We start from the raw sequence: 15,343 nt of genomic DNA, 5'->3' as shown, positions 1-15,343 counted from the left end.
TCTGTTAGTATCTATTGGTAGCTACTGCTACCAACGAACTCAGAACTCAGGAGGCCTTAGAACAGGTCCCATCCAGCTGGGCCTAGACAGTTGCTTATCAACAGTGATATCTATCACTTCATTTTTGCTGACTTATCAACTCTATTATTGCCGTGTGCCTCTTGCCACTTCCAGCCATTAGGCCAAATCCTGTGGAAATACTGCCTTACATGTTCTGCTTTCTACAGCCAACTTTCTGAACATCTCAAGAGTTGGGCTGAGAGTTTTCAGCCCCACACACGGCACCATCCACAACCATGGGCATATCACAGCTGCCCAGAAGCCACCAAGAATTGACAGGGTCCAGATATGGCTCAGGAAGCCTCAATCCCTATTGGGAGGTACTTTTAATCATTAAGGTTTAGGTCCTTCTCTAAAGTTGCCACTGCCCTGGGCACTGGAGCACCATTGTTATTAGAAACATTTAGGGGAATTACTCCCCAGAGGCCAAAGCCTGGGAGCACAGAGGGAGCCCTGGGAGTGATGTGGTATTGCCTCCAGGAGCTCTAGGTCTAGAAGAGTCCATCAGACCTGAGGACAGAAAGCTCAACATAAAGTATTGACCAGGTAGGCTGACAGAGGAAGGACGAGGTGCCACATGTAGCCAGAGGAGAATAAACCCAGAAAAAAAGCAAGTTGGAGCCAAAACCCAGAGAGAGCTGGGCTGCAGGACTTGCTCATGGAGCCCTGCCAGCTCTAGCAGGGTAATGAGTATGAGGCTCAACTATGAGCAAAAGATCCAACCTGAAGATGAGGGTCTAACTCTGTGCCCTGGATACCTTTAGTAGGCAGGGGCGGGGCTGTGATCTAAGGGCAAGAGGCAATGATGCAGAGATGCCTTTCACTCTAAATGCAAGTCACCTCCAACTCACAACCCCTACCCCCACCAGGGAGGCCCAGGGTCCACTTGTTGGCATAGTTTCTACTTTCCTCCATGTCCCTGGCCTGTCAGGAGTGAAGCCTCAACATTGTTAATACTCACAGGGTCTTCTCCATACAGACATACCCAGTCTGTTGTTCTACCTCTACTCAGCTTCCCACCTCCACTGCTCCAGCCCCATGCTGCAGGTCATTGACCCTGCTTGGAAAACACTGGGCTGGCTCATATAAGGAGAGTGAGCCAGGCCTCTGTGTTCAGCAATGGCGTTAGCTTTGTGGTCCTGTCTTGCGTTGGCTCTGCTACCTAATTTGGCAGCCTCCAGCTTTCCAAGAAGTCCCTTCCGGCTACTTGGGGTAAGTCTGTCCCCCACTTTGCTATCAAGAACCTGGGGGTAAATGGGCAGAAGGCACCAATCTGGGCAAGTCCTCTGAGTGGGGTGAAAGGAGACTAGGACCTATACTATACCTTCTAAGCCCTCCTGGACCCCAGTTTTCCCCATCTAGCCAGTTGCTTCACCATGCATTTCTTGCCTCACTGAGGACTATGAAGGTTCAAGTCTCAGACAGGTGCAGAGGCCTCTATAAAATGTGGAGCTGAGTCATTATGGTAGTGGGGGGTAGGGGTATTCTAAAAGTCTAAAGGTACAAGGAAATTCAGAAGGAGAAGGGGTTTGTAAGTCATAGAGAGAGCTCTGAGTCCTATTTTTCCTGCCTTAATTCCTGGATAACCTGGAGACCTGACCAACTGGACCACAGTGTCCCCAATTATTCAGTCTTTCCTACTCTGACATGTATCTGGAGACCCCTAGAAGCGTGTACATGGCAAGGCCCCTCACTCTGGGTTCTGGCCGCAGCCCAGAACCCGCTCTCAGGTTACACTGGCCTTGCTCGCCGCTTGAACTCTGTTTTTCTTTGTTTTTGCAGAAACGGAGCCTCCCGGAAGGGGTGAGAACTTTCACTGGAGTCCGGGCCAAGGGAGTAGGGAAAAATGAAGATGGTTACCTAATCACTAAACATGGGAGCCATAATGGCAGGTGTCCTACAGCTGCCAGGCCCCATAGCCTGCCAGACTCTCCTATGACACAAGATCCACAGGAAAGAGCACCATGAAATCACGTAGGAAGTAGCTCAGGAGTGCTCCGGTCAGTCATCCTTACTTTCCACAACACTGGCCAAGTACCAGCAGGTATTTGGCCCTGTGTGCGAAGCTAAGAACACAATGAAGTGCCCCCTGCACTACCCCTGCTTAACCTAGTTGTCTCTATTATCCCTGTTGGATACAGACTCCAGAGGTGTCCAAAGACTCCCTTTGGCTCAAGAAGTACTTGTCTCTTGTAGGACAGTGACAAAGGACAAAGGAAGTAGCCGAGTAGGTAGGGAAAGAGGTTGTGGCAAGAACGATGCCCAGGAAGAGCTGGGCAAGACCTTGGGCCTGGCTAGAGCTCAGGCTGAAGAAACAGGACTTTCCTGGAAGATCCTGGAGCTGAGGAAGATTGCTCTGGGGGCTATGTGGGAATGGTGGGAGGGCTTTACTTGGGAGAGGGGTCAGGTTCAGATCCAGGCTTTTTATGATATGTCATTGGCTGCAGCTATGTATAAACATATTCATGTTAAGGAGGCAGAATAAACATCAGGAGCAATGTTGGAGATCATTAGAATGTGGGAACTGGGGACATTGCCCAGACTTCTAATATAAGTGATCAGGAGGTCTAAGGGACCCTGATTTCAGAACCTGTCAGGTTGGAGAGCTGGCTGTCCAGGATCAGAGTCTAGCTGGTCACTACCCAATGATCCCTGCTCACCTCTCTCACAGGTGGTTGATGACATTGAGATCTACAGTACTACGATCAGTTGCAAGGTGACCTCTCGCTTTGCTCACAATGTTGTCACCACAAGGGCTGTGAACCGTGCAGATAAAGCCAAAGAAGTTTCCTTTGATGTGGAGCTGCCCAAGACAGCCTTTATTACCAATTTCACCTTGTAGGTACCACCATAGCTACTGGCTCTGAGCTTGGGAGAGGAGGTCTGGCCCAATGTGACAAGTCTTTCCTCACAGGACCATTGATGGTGTCACCTACCCTGGGAATGTCAAGGAGAAGGAAGCAGCCAAGAAGCAGTATGAAAAGGCTGTGTCCCAGGGAAAGACCGCTGGTTTGGTGAAGTAAGTGTAGACCTCAGGTCCGGTGGAGAACTCTGGGATGCAAAGATCTTCAGAGAGGCAAACAATAGCTGTTATGATTAACATAGCAAAATGGTTGCATTTTCTCATTTGGAAGTTGAGGCAACTGAGACTCAGAATGCTGAGGGAGCTCCCTAACTATAGAACTAGAACTTGAACCCAGGGTTGAAGAAGGGTGAGTTCCTGCAGTCTTTGGGGGCAGACACTGATTTAAACACCATCCAGGGCCTCGGGGCGGAAGCTGGAGAAATTCACGGTCTCCGTTAATGTGGCAGCGGGCAGCAAAGTCACCTTTGAGCTAACCTATGAGGAGCTGCTGAAGAGGCGCAAGGGCAAGTACGAGATGTTCCTCCAGATCCAGCCCAAGCAACTAGTCAAGCACTTTGAGGTAACCAGTCACTCCTGCCACTACTGCAGCCTCTGCTGAAACTGTAGAGGGGCCCAGGGAAGGACCTATGTCGCAGAGCTCAGAGCAAGGCCTGGGATCTAAAAGTTCTGGCCTTACCACTTCTTTGAGGAGGCTTGGGGGTGATTACAATGCCTTTAGCCACAGCATCTGGGGGCCAGGGACAGGAGGCTGAACTGGACCCAGCCGACCACATTTGGTACTGGGCCCTTAGGGCAATACCATTAAAGTACCTCTAATGTTTTATAACTAAGTCATAGGCATTTTACCTCTGCCAAAGCTGCAAGGCAAAGGGAATGTTGTAATGGTTGAACTTAGGACACGTGGCAGATGGTGGAAACACTTTGGGAAGAATGTCTCTGTGATCACTTTCCTAGTGGGTGGCAGCAGGGTTGGCCCCCAGCATTGTTCAAGGGGGTCCCTGAGTAATCATGAGCCCACATAGGTCTTTGTCCCAGAGCCTCTGTACTCTCAGAGTGACAAAAACCTTCTCCTTATTTTGATCCTTTCAGATTGATGCACACATCTTTGAACCTCAGGGTATTAGCACGCTGGATGCCACGGCCTCGTTCATCACCAATGACCTCCTGGGCAGTGCCCTCACCAAGTCTTTCTCAGGGAAAAAGGTGGTATAGACGCCTCAGGGACCTGGGGGTATGGGGCAAGGGCATTGGCTGCAACAGGACAGGCTTACAGGTATGGGGCTGAGGGACTCAGGTTCCACCTGACACTTTTGAGTTTGGCCACCAGGGTCAGCAGTGAGGATGATGAAGACAGGGAATGCTGATGGCCTGGCAAAGGATTTAAAGGTCTTATATACTGCATAGGAAGGGACAGATAGAGCCCAGTAGACAGGGCAGAGGTTGCTGCTCCTGTTCATAAAGGAGACTGAACTCAGATCCAGACTGAGCTCCAGCATGGAGCACACACTACAAGCTACTGACTTCTACAGGGCAGCAACCCTACACTAGGGTCCCTACCACTCCCACTCTTCTCCCTTCTGACACCAGTACTCCAGTTTGCAAAAGCCCAATGTGAAGTTTGCTTACATGAGGCAAGGATCGCTTCTCTAAGTAGCTTCCAGTGCTGAGCTAGAAGATCCTGATCATGCAGGATAAAAGATGTTCAGAAAGAGAGAACATGATGAGCAGCTATGTCCACCAGGCTCTGACATCGTACGGCATAGTGGGCCTCCAGCTTCTGCCAGACTCTGTGTACTTAAGCGCTCCTCAATGTGAGGACTCTCCAGGACTGTCTGCCAGTGGGCAGCCAAACTGAACAAGGTCTCCAATCTCCATTCCTCAGGGCCATGTATCCTTCAAACCCAGCTTAGACCAACAACGCTCATGCCCATCTTGTACAGATTCCCTTCTCGATGGAGATTTCACCATCACCTATGATGTGAACAGAGAGTCTCCAGCCAATGTGCAGGTAACCACCAATGGTAAAGATAGCCAAATCACCACCATTAGTGGGAAGCAGGATGGTGTCTGAAGGAGCTACAGCTGTACCTTGTACTACCCTCCTCAATCTTCAACCCCAGCTGTTTCTCTACTTTTGCACAGCACCTCCTTGTGTGTTAAGTAAATGTCTAAGTCAGGCGCTGGTGGCTCCTACCTGTAATCCTAGCTACTCAGGAGGCTCAGCTCTGAGGATCATGGTTTGAAACCAGTGAAGACAGAAAAGTCATGAGATGCTTATATCCAATTAACCAGCCAAAAGCCAGATGTGAAGGGTGGCTCAAGTGGTAGAAAGTCACTTGAGTGGAAAAAGCCAAGTGAGAGACATAAAGCCCTGGGTTCAAGTCTCAGTATGGCACAAAATGAATGAATGAATGAATGTGTGGCTTCTCCCTGAAAGAGAAGCCCACCTGGTGTTGCTAAAGAGACCATGGTCCCCATCTCTCTCCTCCCTTTGCAGGTGGTCAATGGCTACTTTGTGCACTTCTTTGCACCTGAAGGCCTTCCAGTGGTGCCAAAGAATGTGATCTTTGTGATTGATGTCAGTGGCTCCATGCATGGTCGAAAATTAACACAGGTAGCTTTGTGGGGGTTGGGGACTGTGAGGAGGAGGGGATTTTCTTTTTTTGTCAGTTGTGGGGCTTGAACTCTGGGCCTGGGTGCTGTCCCTCAGCTCTTCAGCTCAAGGCTAGCACTCTACCACTTGAGCCAAAGTGCCACTTCCAGTTTTCTGAGTGGCTAATTGGAGATGAGAGTCTCACGGCCTTTCCTGCCTGGGCCGGCTTTGAACCTCGACCCTTAGATCTCAGCCTCCTGAGTAGCTAGGATTGCAGACGTGAGCCACCATGCCTGGCATGGATTTTTTTCCCCCCACACTGAAAATGCTGGTACTTCTGGTGAAAGAGGAGGAAGCAAACAAGGCATCAGAAGGATCAAAGTTTCTTCCCACTTTTGTAGAGAGTCTCAGGCAGCACTGGTCTGCTTGAGGAGACCAGCAGAGCCCCTGTTGCCAGCGTAGGTGGAAAGAGACTTTACCTGCTGCTGCTTTGACTCTCAGGTTCTTGTCCATATTATCCTTAGACCAAGGATGCCCTTCTCAAAATCTTAGAGGATATGAGAGAGGAAGACTTCTTGAATTTCATCCTGTTCAGTGGAGATGTGACCACTTGGAAAGACCACTTGATCCAAGCCACTCCAGAGAACCTGAAGGAGGCCAAGACATTTGTGAAGAACATTCGTGACCAGGGAAGTAAGAACAGAGGGAAGAGCAGACACTACCCTCCAGTCGCCCCCTCTCCACAGGCAGCCTGTCTCCCTCCTTCCTTGAGGCAGAGTGTACATCATTCAATTATGTGCCAGTTCTATACATATGTACATACTAGTAAATACAGGCAGATGGGGTCTTAGGCACAAGAGCAAGACCTGTTGTCTACTCTGACATCCTTATATCCTGAGGACCCCCTCCCACAGTGCTGCCTTTCTGTCTCTGTCACAGTGACCAACATCAATGATGGACTGCTGAGAGGTATCAGTATGCTGAACACAGCCCAGGAAGAACACCTTGTCCCTGAGCGGAGTACCTCCATTCTCATCATGTTGACTGATGGTGATGCTAATGTCGGTGAGTGGGGAGGCAGTTCTGAACCACGCTGAGGGTCTGGTTGCTACCCTGGCTGCCTTCCTAGCTCTGAAGCTGGCTCACTGCAAGATTTCAAGCAGTTCTTCCCAGAGGGTCCTACTTCCTGTGAGCCCCTTCAGGACAGGGTCCTGCCCTCTGCCTCCACTAACAATCTGTACTATCTGCCCTGGCAAGAGCTTGGTGCCAACTCCACCAGCTGTGCATGTGCAGGAGTTGGACTTCCTTAGACAGTCCCCAGCACAAATACTCCCTGCTCTTCTGTAGGAGAGAGCAGACCTGAAAAGATCCAGGAGAATGTACGGAACGCTATTGGAGGCAAATTCCCCTTGTATAACCTGGGCTTTGGCAACAACTTGAACTATAATTTCCTGGAGAGTATGGCCCTGGAGAACCGTGGACTTGCTCGGCGTATTTATGAAGACTCTGATGCCCACTTGCAGTTGCAGGTACACCTTGCCCTGTGCACTTCCAGGAATGAGGAGCTCACTGCTTCTTCAGGCAGCTATACCACTGTGTAATAGCTTGAGGCATTAGAAAGATTTGGGGTTTCGAAAGACTTAGAGTGGAAATCTACCTCTGGCTGCCTCTTGTTATGATTTAGTCCTTGTACTACACAGAACAGACTTGTTTCCTCGGTAGGGTTGCCAGGGTTAAGTACATGACAGTTAGATAAATATGAAATCCTTATAAGCAATATTGCATAAGACATTGAATTAGTTTACGAATTCTGCCACATTACCAGGGACTGGGTGGGTTAAATAACAGGAATCACTGTCTCACAATTCTGGAGGTTGCAAGTCCAAGTTCAAGATCAAGATGTTGGTGGGTTGCTTCTCCTCTGAGGGTGGGGACCTTCTTGGCTTGTCCATGGCATCTTCACCCTGTGCCGGCTGTCATTCCTCATTGTGTGACTGTATTCGGTTTCTCTCTTATATAAGGCTACAAGTCATACTGGATCAGGGCCCACCTTAATGACCTCACTGGATTATCTTTGTAAAAATTCTACCTCCAAATACGGTCACATTTGGAGGATCTGAGGATTAGGACAACAACAGACACTTTAGGAATGCAGTACACAATTCAACCCATAACAGACATATTTATACTTAAAAAAATTTGTTTGGGGGGGGGTGCCAGTGGCTCATGCTGTAATACTAGCTACTCAGGAGGCTGAGATCTGAGGACCACGGTTCAAAGCCAGCCCAGGCAGGAAAGTCTATGAGACTCTTATCTCTAATTAACCACAGCTCAAGGGGTAGAGTGCTAGTCTTGAGCAAAAAGGAGCGCAGGATCAGCACCCAGGTCCAGATTCAAGCCTCAGGCCAAAAAAAAAAAAAAAGCTTTTTTAAAAGCTGATATTAAAACTTAAATATGCCTGTTCTTTTGATCTTTTTGGGGGGGAGGGGGGAGTTCGTGGGGCCTGAATTCTGGGCCTGGGCGCTGTCCCTCAGCTCTTCAGCTCAAGGCTAGAGCTCTACCACTTGAGCCACGGCACCACTTCCAGCTTTTTTCTTTTTTTTGCTTATGTGGTGCTGAGGAATCGAACCCAGGGCCTCATGCATGCAAGGCAAGAGCTCTACCACTGAGCTACCTTCCCAGCCCCTTCTTTTGATCTGTTTCCCTAGACAGGAAACAGTATCTCCACCTCTGCAAGTGGGCCCTTATGCCTTCCTCCTCTCTGTCCAACTCAGATCCCCAGGATTTTTATCCCTTTCTTTTCTTCTTCTTGTTACTTCAACAATCATTTCTCAAATATTTTTATAGAACTCTGCCAAGAACTCTGTCTTATTATAGTCTTCCTACAGGGATAGGTCAGGAAAAACTTCCCTAGAATGAAGGGCACAGTTAGGGCTGTGCTGAAGAGTCAGGAGGCAGTGCTACCCAGACCTGAGGGCTTTGACTGAGATGACCAGATTTCTAATCTGAACTCTAGGGCTTCTATGATGAGGTGGCTAACCCGCTGCTGACAGGCGTGGAGGTGGAATATCCTGAGAATGCCATACTGGACCTCACCCAGAACAGTTACCATCACTTCTATGATGGCTCTGAAATCGTGGTAGCTGGACGTCTGGTGGATGAGAATATTAACAGCTTTAAGGCAGATGTGAAGGGCCATGGGGTAAGAGAACTGGGCCTGGGGAATGAAAAGTCAGCCTAATAAGCCCTAACTTTCAGGCATCATGATGGTCCAGTAGTGGCAGCCCCTGATTCTGGCCCACCGAGACCCAGACTCTAACCATTGTCTGTCCCCACTCCTGCCTAGGCTATCAATGACCTGACCTTCACAGAGGAGGTGGATATGAAGGAGACAGAGGAGGCCTTGAAGGAACAAGACTACATTTTTGGGAACTACATCGAAAGGCTCTGGGCCTATCTCACCATTGAGCAGCTACTGGAGAAAAGGTGACCTGGCCCACCTCTCACATTGCAGGGCCTTACCCTGGGTACCTGGCTCTGCCAGCACCACACCTGTACCTGCCTTTGTGCTGGTGTGCTCTGAGGGAAGCCAAGGGGAATAAGGCTTGGCCACACCCAAGGGAAGGGAACCTCCACACCCATCCTTACTGCTCTACTATGTTCTTAGCTCAGCCAAAGAAATGTTTATCTGTATCCCAATACAGAAAAGCTCCCAGCATAGAATCTGGCACATGCTGGGCACCAGGCACATAGATACTATCATGAACAATTGTTGAATGTCTATTTCAAGCTCTTTATATTCTAGAGGTGGGGAAATAAGGCCAGAGAGGAAACAGAGTTTATCTATATGTCCCAGGGAGCTGGTGGTGATCCAGTGGAGCCCCAGCAACAAGGAGCTACCTCTAGGGATCTTGTATTGTTTGAGAAGCTAGTACAGGGAGGGCAGGGCAGGGATGTTTGTGTAAACTCTCTTTGAGCAGTCTATCCTCACAGCAAGAAGGCCCATGGTGATGAGAAGGAGAACCTCACAGCTCAGGCCCTGGAACTGTCTCTCAAGTACCACTTTGTGACTCCACTGACATCGATGGTGGTGACCAAGCCTGAGGACAATGAGGACCAGACAGCCATTGCAGACAAGCCTGGGGAAGGTGGGAATAGAGACACTGAGCCTTGGGTGCCTAGCAGAGCAGGTGGCCAGGCTGGGGAGACCACACCTCGGGAAGTGGGACATGTCCAAGAGCATTAGAAGGAAAGTTGGCCAAAGGATAGGGAAGGGAGCGTGCCAGCAGTGAAACAGTCAGCAATGATTGGGGTGTAGGGTGAACAGGAACCTCTGGAGTCTCTCAGGGAAGATGGGCTCATATGGTACACTCTTGAAGGTCATTTTAAGGAAGTGATTTTAGTTGCAGTATCAGAAGGGTTTTGTTAGGCAAGAAGAAGCACTTCCAACTGAAAGTTATGCCTGGAGAAGTCTACTGGGTATCTTGAGAGCTGGACACAGAGACCAAGTCTGTATAACCAGGCCTCCAGATTGTACTCAGCAAGGGGAGAGGGTCTCAATGCTTGGTTGTGCAGGGGGGTAGGGGGAGTTGGACACAAAGAGGCATGGGAGGTGAAGAACTAGGCCAGGCAGCAGGCTCCGAGCCCTGCTTGGGCCACTCTCATTGGCTACAATATTCCTGACTAGTGACCTATGTCTTCTAACATACTTTTCCTCTTCCTTCCTTCCTTCCAGGTACAGAAGTTAAGCTGCAGAGAAAGGCCAACTGGGCATTGTGGGAGAACGATGGAACAGAACTGAGGGGGCATTTCCAAGCCTGCAGGGGTCACCAAAGTGGGGGCAAGGGGAGCTCAACACATCTGGACTTGGGTCTAGCTCTGTTACTGCCAAAAATGGGCTACATGACTCTCTGAGCCTGAGTACTCATCAGTTGCTTGGAAGAAGGCTTTCCCTGTCCAAGGAGGGACAATCAGTATGACAGTATCTTTTGGCCTGCAAAAAGAAATGATTATCTGTGAGGCCCTTATTTTAAACCCCACAGCATCCATCCAAGAGAGTCTTTTATGATTCCCATTTTACAGTGAGGGAACTGAGGCAGGAACAAGCTAAATCCATTTACTTAAGGACTCAGCAGGTAGTTGATTTGCGCTTAGGCCTAGGCAGCCTGGGCTAAGTACCTATCCTGGAAATCACTGGGATCAAAATGTTTGACACCAATCACCATGAAATTGTATCATTACTCACTGTCATCCAACTGCCACCAGGCAGGCTTCCCTGGCACCTGCCAGCCCATCCCACCTCCACCTACATGAGAAGCACATGTGAATTGGGCCAACCCTTTCCCCTCAGAACACCCCTTTCAAACGCAGTCAGTGATGTGGGGTGTGTGTGTGTGTATGCACATATGTATTATATATGGGTTATGGGTGTTAGGTGTCTTACTACCAAAGAACAACAGGCAACTGTGGGCCTCACTCTAGCCTAAGTAAGGGGCTGGTGAGTCCAGAGGTCTGAACATGTCTGCTGTGATCAATTCCCATGAAGGAGAAGCTAGTGACTGGATGGCTTAGTCACATCAAAATGTTGGGCTCCTAGCATTAACTATATACACCGATTACCACCAGCCTTATAATGGAGTTTCTGGGGCATGTCCCTAAAGACTGAATCTTGGAGTCCCATCCCAATATTTTGTGTCTCCAGTGTGAGAGCCCTCCTAGGACCAATGGCCTCAGGGCAAGCAGAAGGCACAAGGGGTAGAGGGACCTCCTAGACTCTCTAACCATAGCACTTTGATTTCTTTTTAGACACTTCAGTGACCTCCTCCAAGGCCTACCTGAGTAAGTACACAATGATTGCCACAACTCTCTTTGCCTACTCTCTGGAGCTCAGTCCAGTCCCACCCTAGTTTGTGGTTGTTCCTGTGTCAGGCAGATGGATCTGGTGTCCTGAGAAGACGGGGGGTGGGGGTGGGTTCTGGAGGCAGTATAAGGGTATGAGAGTAGTAGGAAGCAAGAAGGATCATGAGTCAAATCTGGGTGGAGGTCTCAGCCATCCTCAGAAGGGCTTGCTGGCTGAATTCTTCTTCCTTTACTCCACAGCCAGCTACCAGCCTCCTCAAAACACATACCACTATGGTAAGTCCATGGCTCCTCCCAGTTCAGGACTCAGGGCCCCAGGAACAGCACTGCCTGTCCAAGAGTTCCTCCTGGAGGGCCAGGAGGCCAGGGGAAGTCCTTGGTACAGAAGCAGCTCTGAGTACCACCCCCTTCCCTGATGTGCCCTCAGTGGATGGCGATCCCCACTTCATCATCCAAGTTCCAGAGAAAGGGGATGCCATCTGCTTCAACATTGACGAAGATCCAGGCACAGTGTTGCGCATCATTCAGGACCCAGTAACAGGTGTGAGCTGTGGCTAGGGGGCATTCTTGGGGGAACAGAGGTCCCTGGGAGGGTTCAGGGGTCTGGTGCTCCTCACTCTGTCCAGAAACAGATTCATCTTCATATGCAGAGCACTATGTGGGTGGTGGGGTGGGGCACTGAGAGCCAGACTCACTATGTCCTGAGTGTTAGGAGAGGAGGGGAAGACTCAGAGGGCAGAGAGGAGGACCTAGCCTGTGTATGGAGCACTTTGTCTTCTGAGCGACACTCCTTGGCACAGGCAGGGGACAGGTCTACCATGCCCTAACATAACCTAACCATATCTAGGCCTGAAGTGTCTACAGCCAACAGGGCTGACACCTGGCTCTTTCCTTGGGGCCCCATTTTGCTCCATACGGCAGGTGTGGATAAAAGGAAGGCAGATCTCTCAAGGGAAGCCTAGATTCAGAGGACTTCATTGGTCTCTCTCCCCGCTCATCCCTCTGGCAGGTCTCACAGTTAATGGGCAGATCATCGGAGACAAGGGAAGCAGCACTGATTCCAAGACCAGGAAGACTTACTTTGGGAAACTGGGCATTACCAATACTCAGATGGACTTCCGGATGGAGGTGACCACAGAGAAGATTACTCTGTGGAATGGGGTGGCAGCAAGTATTTTCAGCTGGCTGGACACAGTCATGGTCACACAGGATGGGTAAGGTCCTTTGTGTCTCTAAAGGACATACAAACTAGAAGGGTTTGAACTAATCCCAGCACAGAATATCTGCAGGGTTATAGGAGAGACTGGGAGTTTAATACCAGGGGAGGGTGATCATAGTAGGCCCCAGTCAAACTGGATCCCATTTCAAGAGCCAGACTTTAAACTGGGTGCTGGTGGCTCATGCCTATAAATCTAGCTACTCAGGAGGCTGAGATCTGAGGCTCAAAGTTCAAGCCAGTCAGGGTAGACATGCTTGAGAGAGTCATCTCTAATTAGCCAGCAAAAAGGCAGAACTGGAGGCAGTGTGGCTCAGGTGATAGAGCTGTGAGTGAAAAAGCTGAAGCATAAAGCTTTTGAGTTCAAGCCCCAGTATTCACACACACACACACACACACACACACACACACACACACACACACACACACACACACACACACACACACACACACACACACACACACACACAGCCAGAATCTAAATGGGGATAAGGGATGGATGATTCCATCCTATAATCTGTCCATTTGTGTTACTCAGCTTTCTGGACAGTTAATAAAAATCACTTTGAGGAGAGAGCTGAAAGCAGTAGATTGAAGCCAGATATGGTGGCATCAAGCTGAACTCCCAGTACTCAGGAGGCCGAGGAGATCCCATAAATTGAAGGCTAACCTGGGAAATGAAGCAAGAAAGCATTCAGTGACAATAACAACTATCTCTCTGTCTATTGGTTTCAGAACCTGTTGGTTCTGAAACATCCTAGCTCCTAGCTTTTCCTTTGTCTTTGAACCCAAGAGGCAGGACAGGACTACTACTCCCACTGAGGTCCAAAACCTATCCGAGGTCATACAAAGTTAATGTCTTGGCCCCATGCCGTTAGTTTCACAAGATAGCCCTCTTTCCTTCTTACAGAGGCAATTAGGTCCACTCAGTGGAGGGCATAGACAACCTACATGAGATGCCTTGTTTCCAACACTATTCCTCAGAAATCTGTATGCTCTCAGGTGCCATATACCCAGTAGGCTTTGCTGGAAGCCCTTGATCACAGTCCCTGGGACCCTACAGCCAATACCTTCTCTTTTCTTCTAGGCTGTCTGTATCAATCAACAGGAAGAAGGACATGGTAGTCTCCTTTGGAGATGGAGTTACCTTTGTAGTCATCCTACACCAAGTATGGAAGAAACATCCAGCTCACCAAGACTTTCTAGGATTCTACATGGTGGACAGTCACCGGATGTCAGCACAGACGCATGGACTACTGGGTATGCAATGTTCAGACTGCAGACTGTTTAGCCACAAAGCAGCACAGGAAACACACTCCTGCTCACATACTCAATGCAGCCTGTGCACAAACCCTGAAATCCTAGTGACCATGCTACTCATGGCAATAGACAGGGGCTGACAGTGTGGATATTTTCATTCCCAGGGCAATTCTTTCACCCCCTTGACTTTGAAGTGTCTGACATCCGCCCAGGCTCTGACCCTACGAAGCCAGATGCCACAATGTTGGTGAAGAACCATAGGCTGACAGTCACAAGGTGAGCATGCACCTTTGTCCAGCAATGAGGCAGGGGAAAACAAAGCCCTCTCTGTTCTGGTACACTGCCTGGTGAGCTCTTCTTTTCTGTGAGGTATCCTTGTTTCCCTTTGAGGTTTTGCCCCCCCTGATCAAGGAAAAGCCCATACTTGGCTCTTTATAAGGAACAATCATGTCACTTTATTCTTGACCTAAGAATTCTAGGCTTTTGAAATTTCCTGTTTCAGTAGCTGGGGATACTGCTTAGTTAGGTTTTTATTCTTAGCACAAAAAGGAGAAAAGACAAGAATTTTCACTGGGTGCTGGTGGCTCATGCTTGTAATCCAAGCTACTCAGGAGGCTGTTTTGAGGATCATAGTTTGAAGCCACTGTGGGCAGGAGAGTCCATCAGACTCTTACTTCCAGTAAACTACTCAGAAAAAGCTGGAAGTGATAGAGCATGAGCCTTGGGCATAAGCTCAGGGACAGGTCCCAGGCCCAGAGTTCAAGAATTTCCAACTTCACCCTTCTTCAACCTTAAGCCCATGGCCACCGTAGCCATTCCCCCACCTTGATATTGGGGGATTAAACTCAAGGCCTAGCACCTGCTAGGCACTCTGCCAGTTACCCAGTCCCATTACAGTCATCTTGCTTGCCATGCACATTATAGTTTCTCTCTCTCTCTTTTTCTTAGGGGTTCCCAGAAAGACTACAGAATGGATGCCAGTGTTGGTACCAAGGTTATGTGCTGGTTTGTCCACAACAATGGGGAAGGATTGATTGATGGTGTCCACACTGACTATATTGTCCCCAGTCTGTTCTAAGCAAATATATCAGCTCCTGTTGAGACAAAAGGCCCAGTCCATGGGGCATCTGGAATAGGGGCACAGAATGGGGCCTATGGGAGGGACTGGGACAATAAAGCCTAATATGGAAACCAGATAGCTACTAGCCTCTGCATGCCTTCATGAGCCACTGCTCCAAAGAACAGGCACAGTTTGGCAGCACTTCAAATGAGTGACAGCTGATAGGAAGGCAACTTCATAGGCTGATACAGCTGATACACCTGAGAGTCTGAGTTGGTTGGAGCAACACTTCAGAGTAAAATATATGACTTTTGAAAGGAAAAAAAATCTACTATCAGCTCTGGAACAAGAAGCTCTGGAAAGTCAAGAAGGGTTGAGTGCATTTCAGAGTCCAGTAATGTCTTTTTTTTTTTAAGTCAGGGGGCATAG

At 49.1% G+C, this 15,343-nt stretch overlaps 1 protein-coding gene across 7 annotated transcripts; it reads left to right on the top strand.

The window, feature by feature from the left end:
* The first annotated feature begins 1,179 nt into the window (after window positions 1–1,179).
* On the top strand, window positions 1,180–14,932 carry Itih3 (inter-alpha-trypsin inhibitor heavy chain 3). Of its 7 annotated transcripts, none has more exons than XM_042679990.1 (21): window positions 1,180–1,272; window positions 1,843–1,863; window positions 2,732–2,898; window positions 2,975–3,079; window positions 3,323–3,485; window positions 4,016–4,129; window positions 4,809–4,934; window positions 5,424–5,540; window positions 6,044–6,212; window positions 6,459–6,584; window positions 6,867–7,048; window positions 8,536–8,721; window positions 8,866–9,005; window positions 9,513–9,667; window positions 11,325–11,357; window positions 11,619–11,654; window positions 11,806–11,919; window positions 12,388–12,592; window positions 13,682–13,854; window positions 14,019–14,130; window positions 14,803–14,932. In XM_042679990.1, exons 1-21 carry the CDS (start codon window positions 1,180–1,182, stop codon window positions 14,930–14,932), a joined length of 2,667 nt encoding a protein of 888 aa, XP_042535924.1. The 7 variants fall into 7 exon arrangements, with proteins under 7 accessions (XP_042535924.1, XP_042535922.1, XP_042535923.1 ...); XM_042679988.1 differs by having other exon boundaries at window positions 13,658–13,854; XM_042679989.1 differs by having other exon boundaries at window positions 9,513–9,693; window positions 11,348–11,357.
* Window positions 14,933–15,343: the final 411 nt, after the last annotated feature.

Source organism: Dipodomys spectabilis, unplaced genomic scaffold, assembly GCF_019054845.1.
Source record: "Dipodomys spectabilis isolate Male_0828 unplaced genomic scaffold, ASM1905484v1 ptg000054l, whole genome shotgun sequence".
Classification (NCBI taxonomy): domain Eukaryota; kingdom Metazoa; phylum Chordata; class Mammalia; order Rodentia; family Heteromyidae; genus Dipodomys; species Dipodomys spectabilis.
Note: the sequence above shows the minus strand (reverse complement) of the source record. Positions and strands in the feature narration are given on the sequence as shown.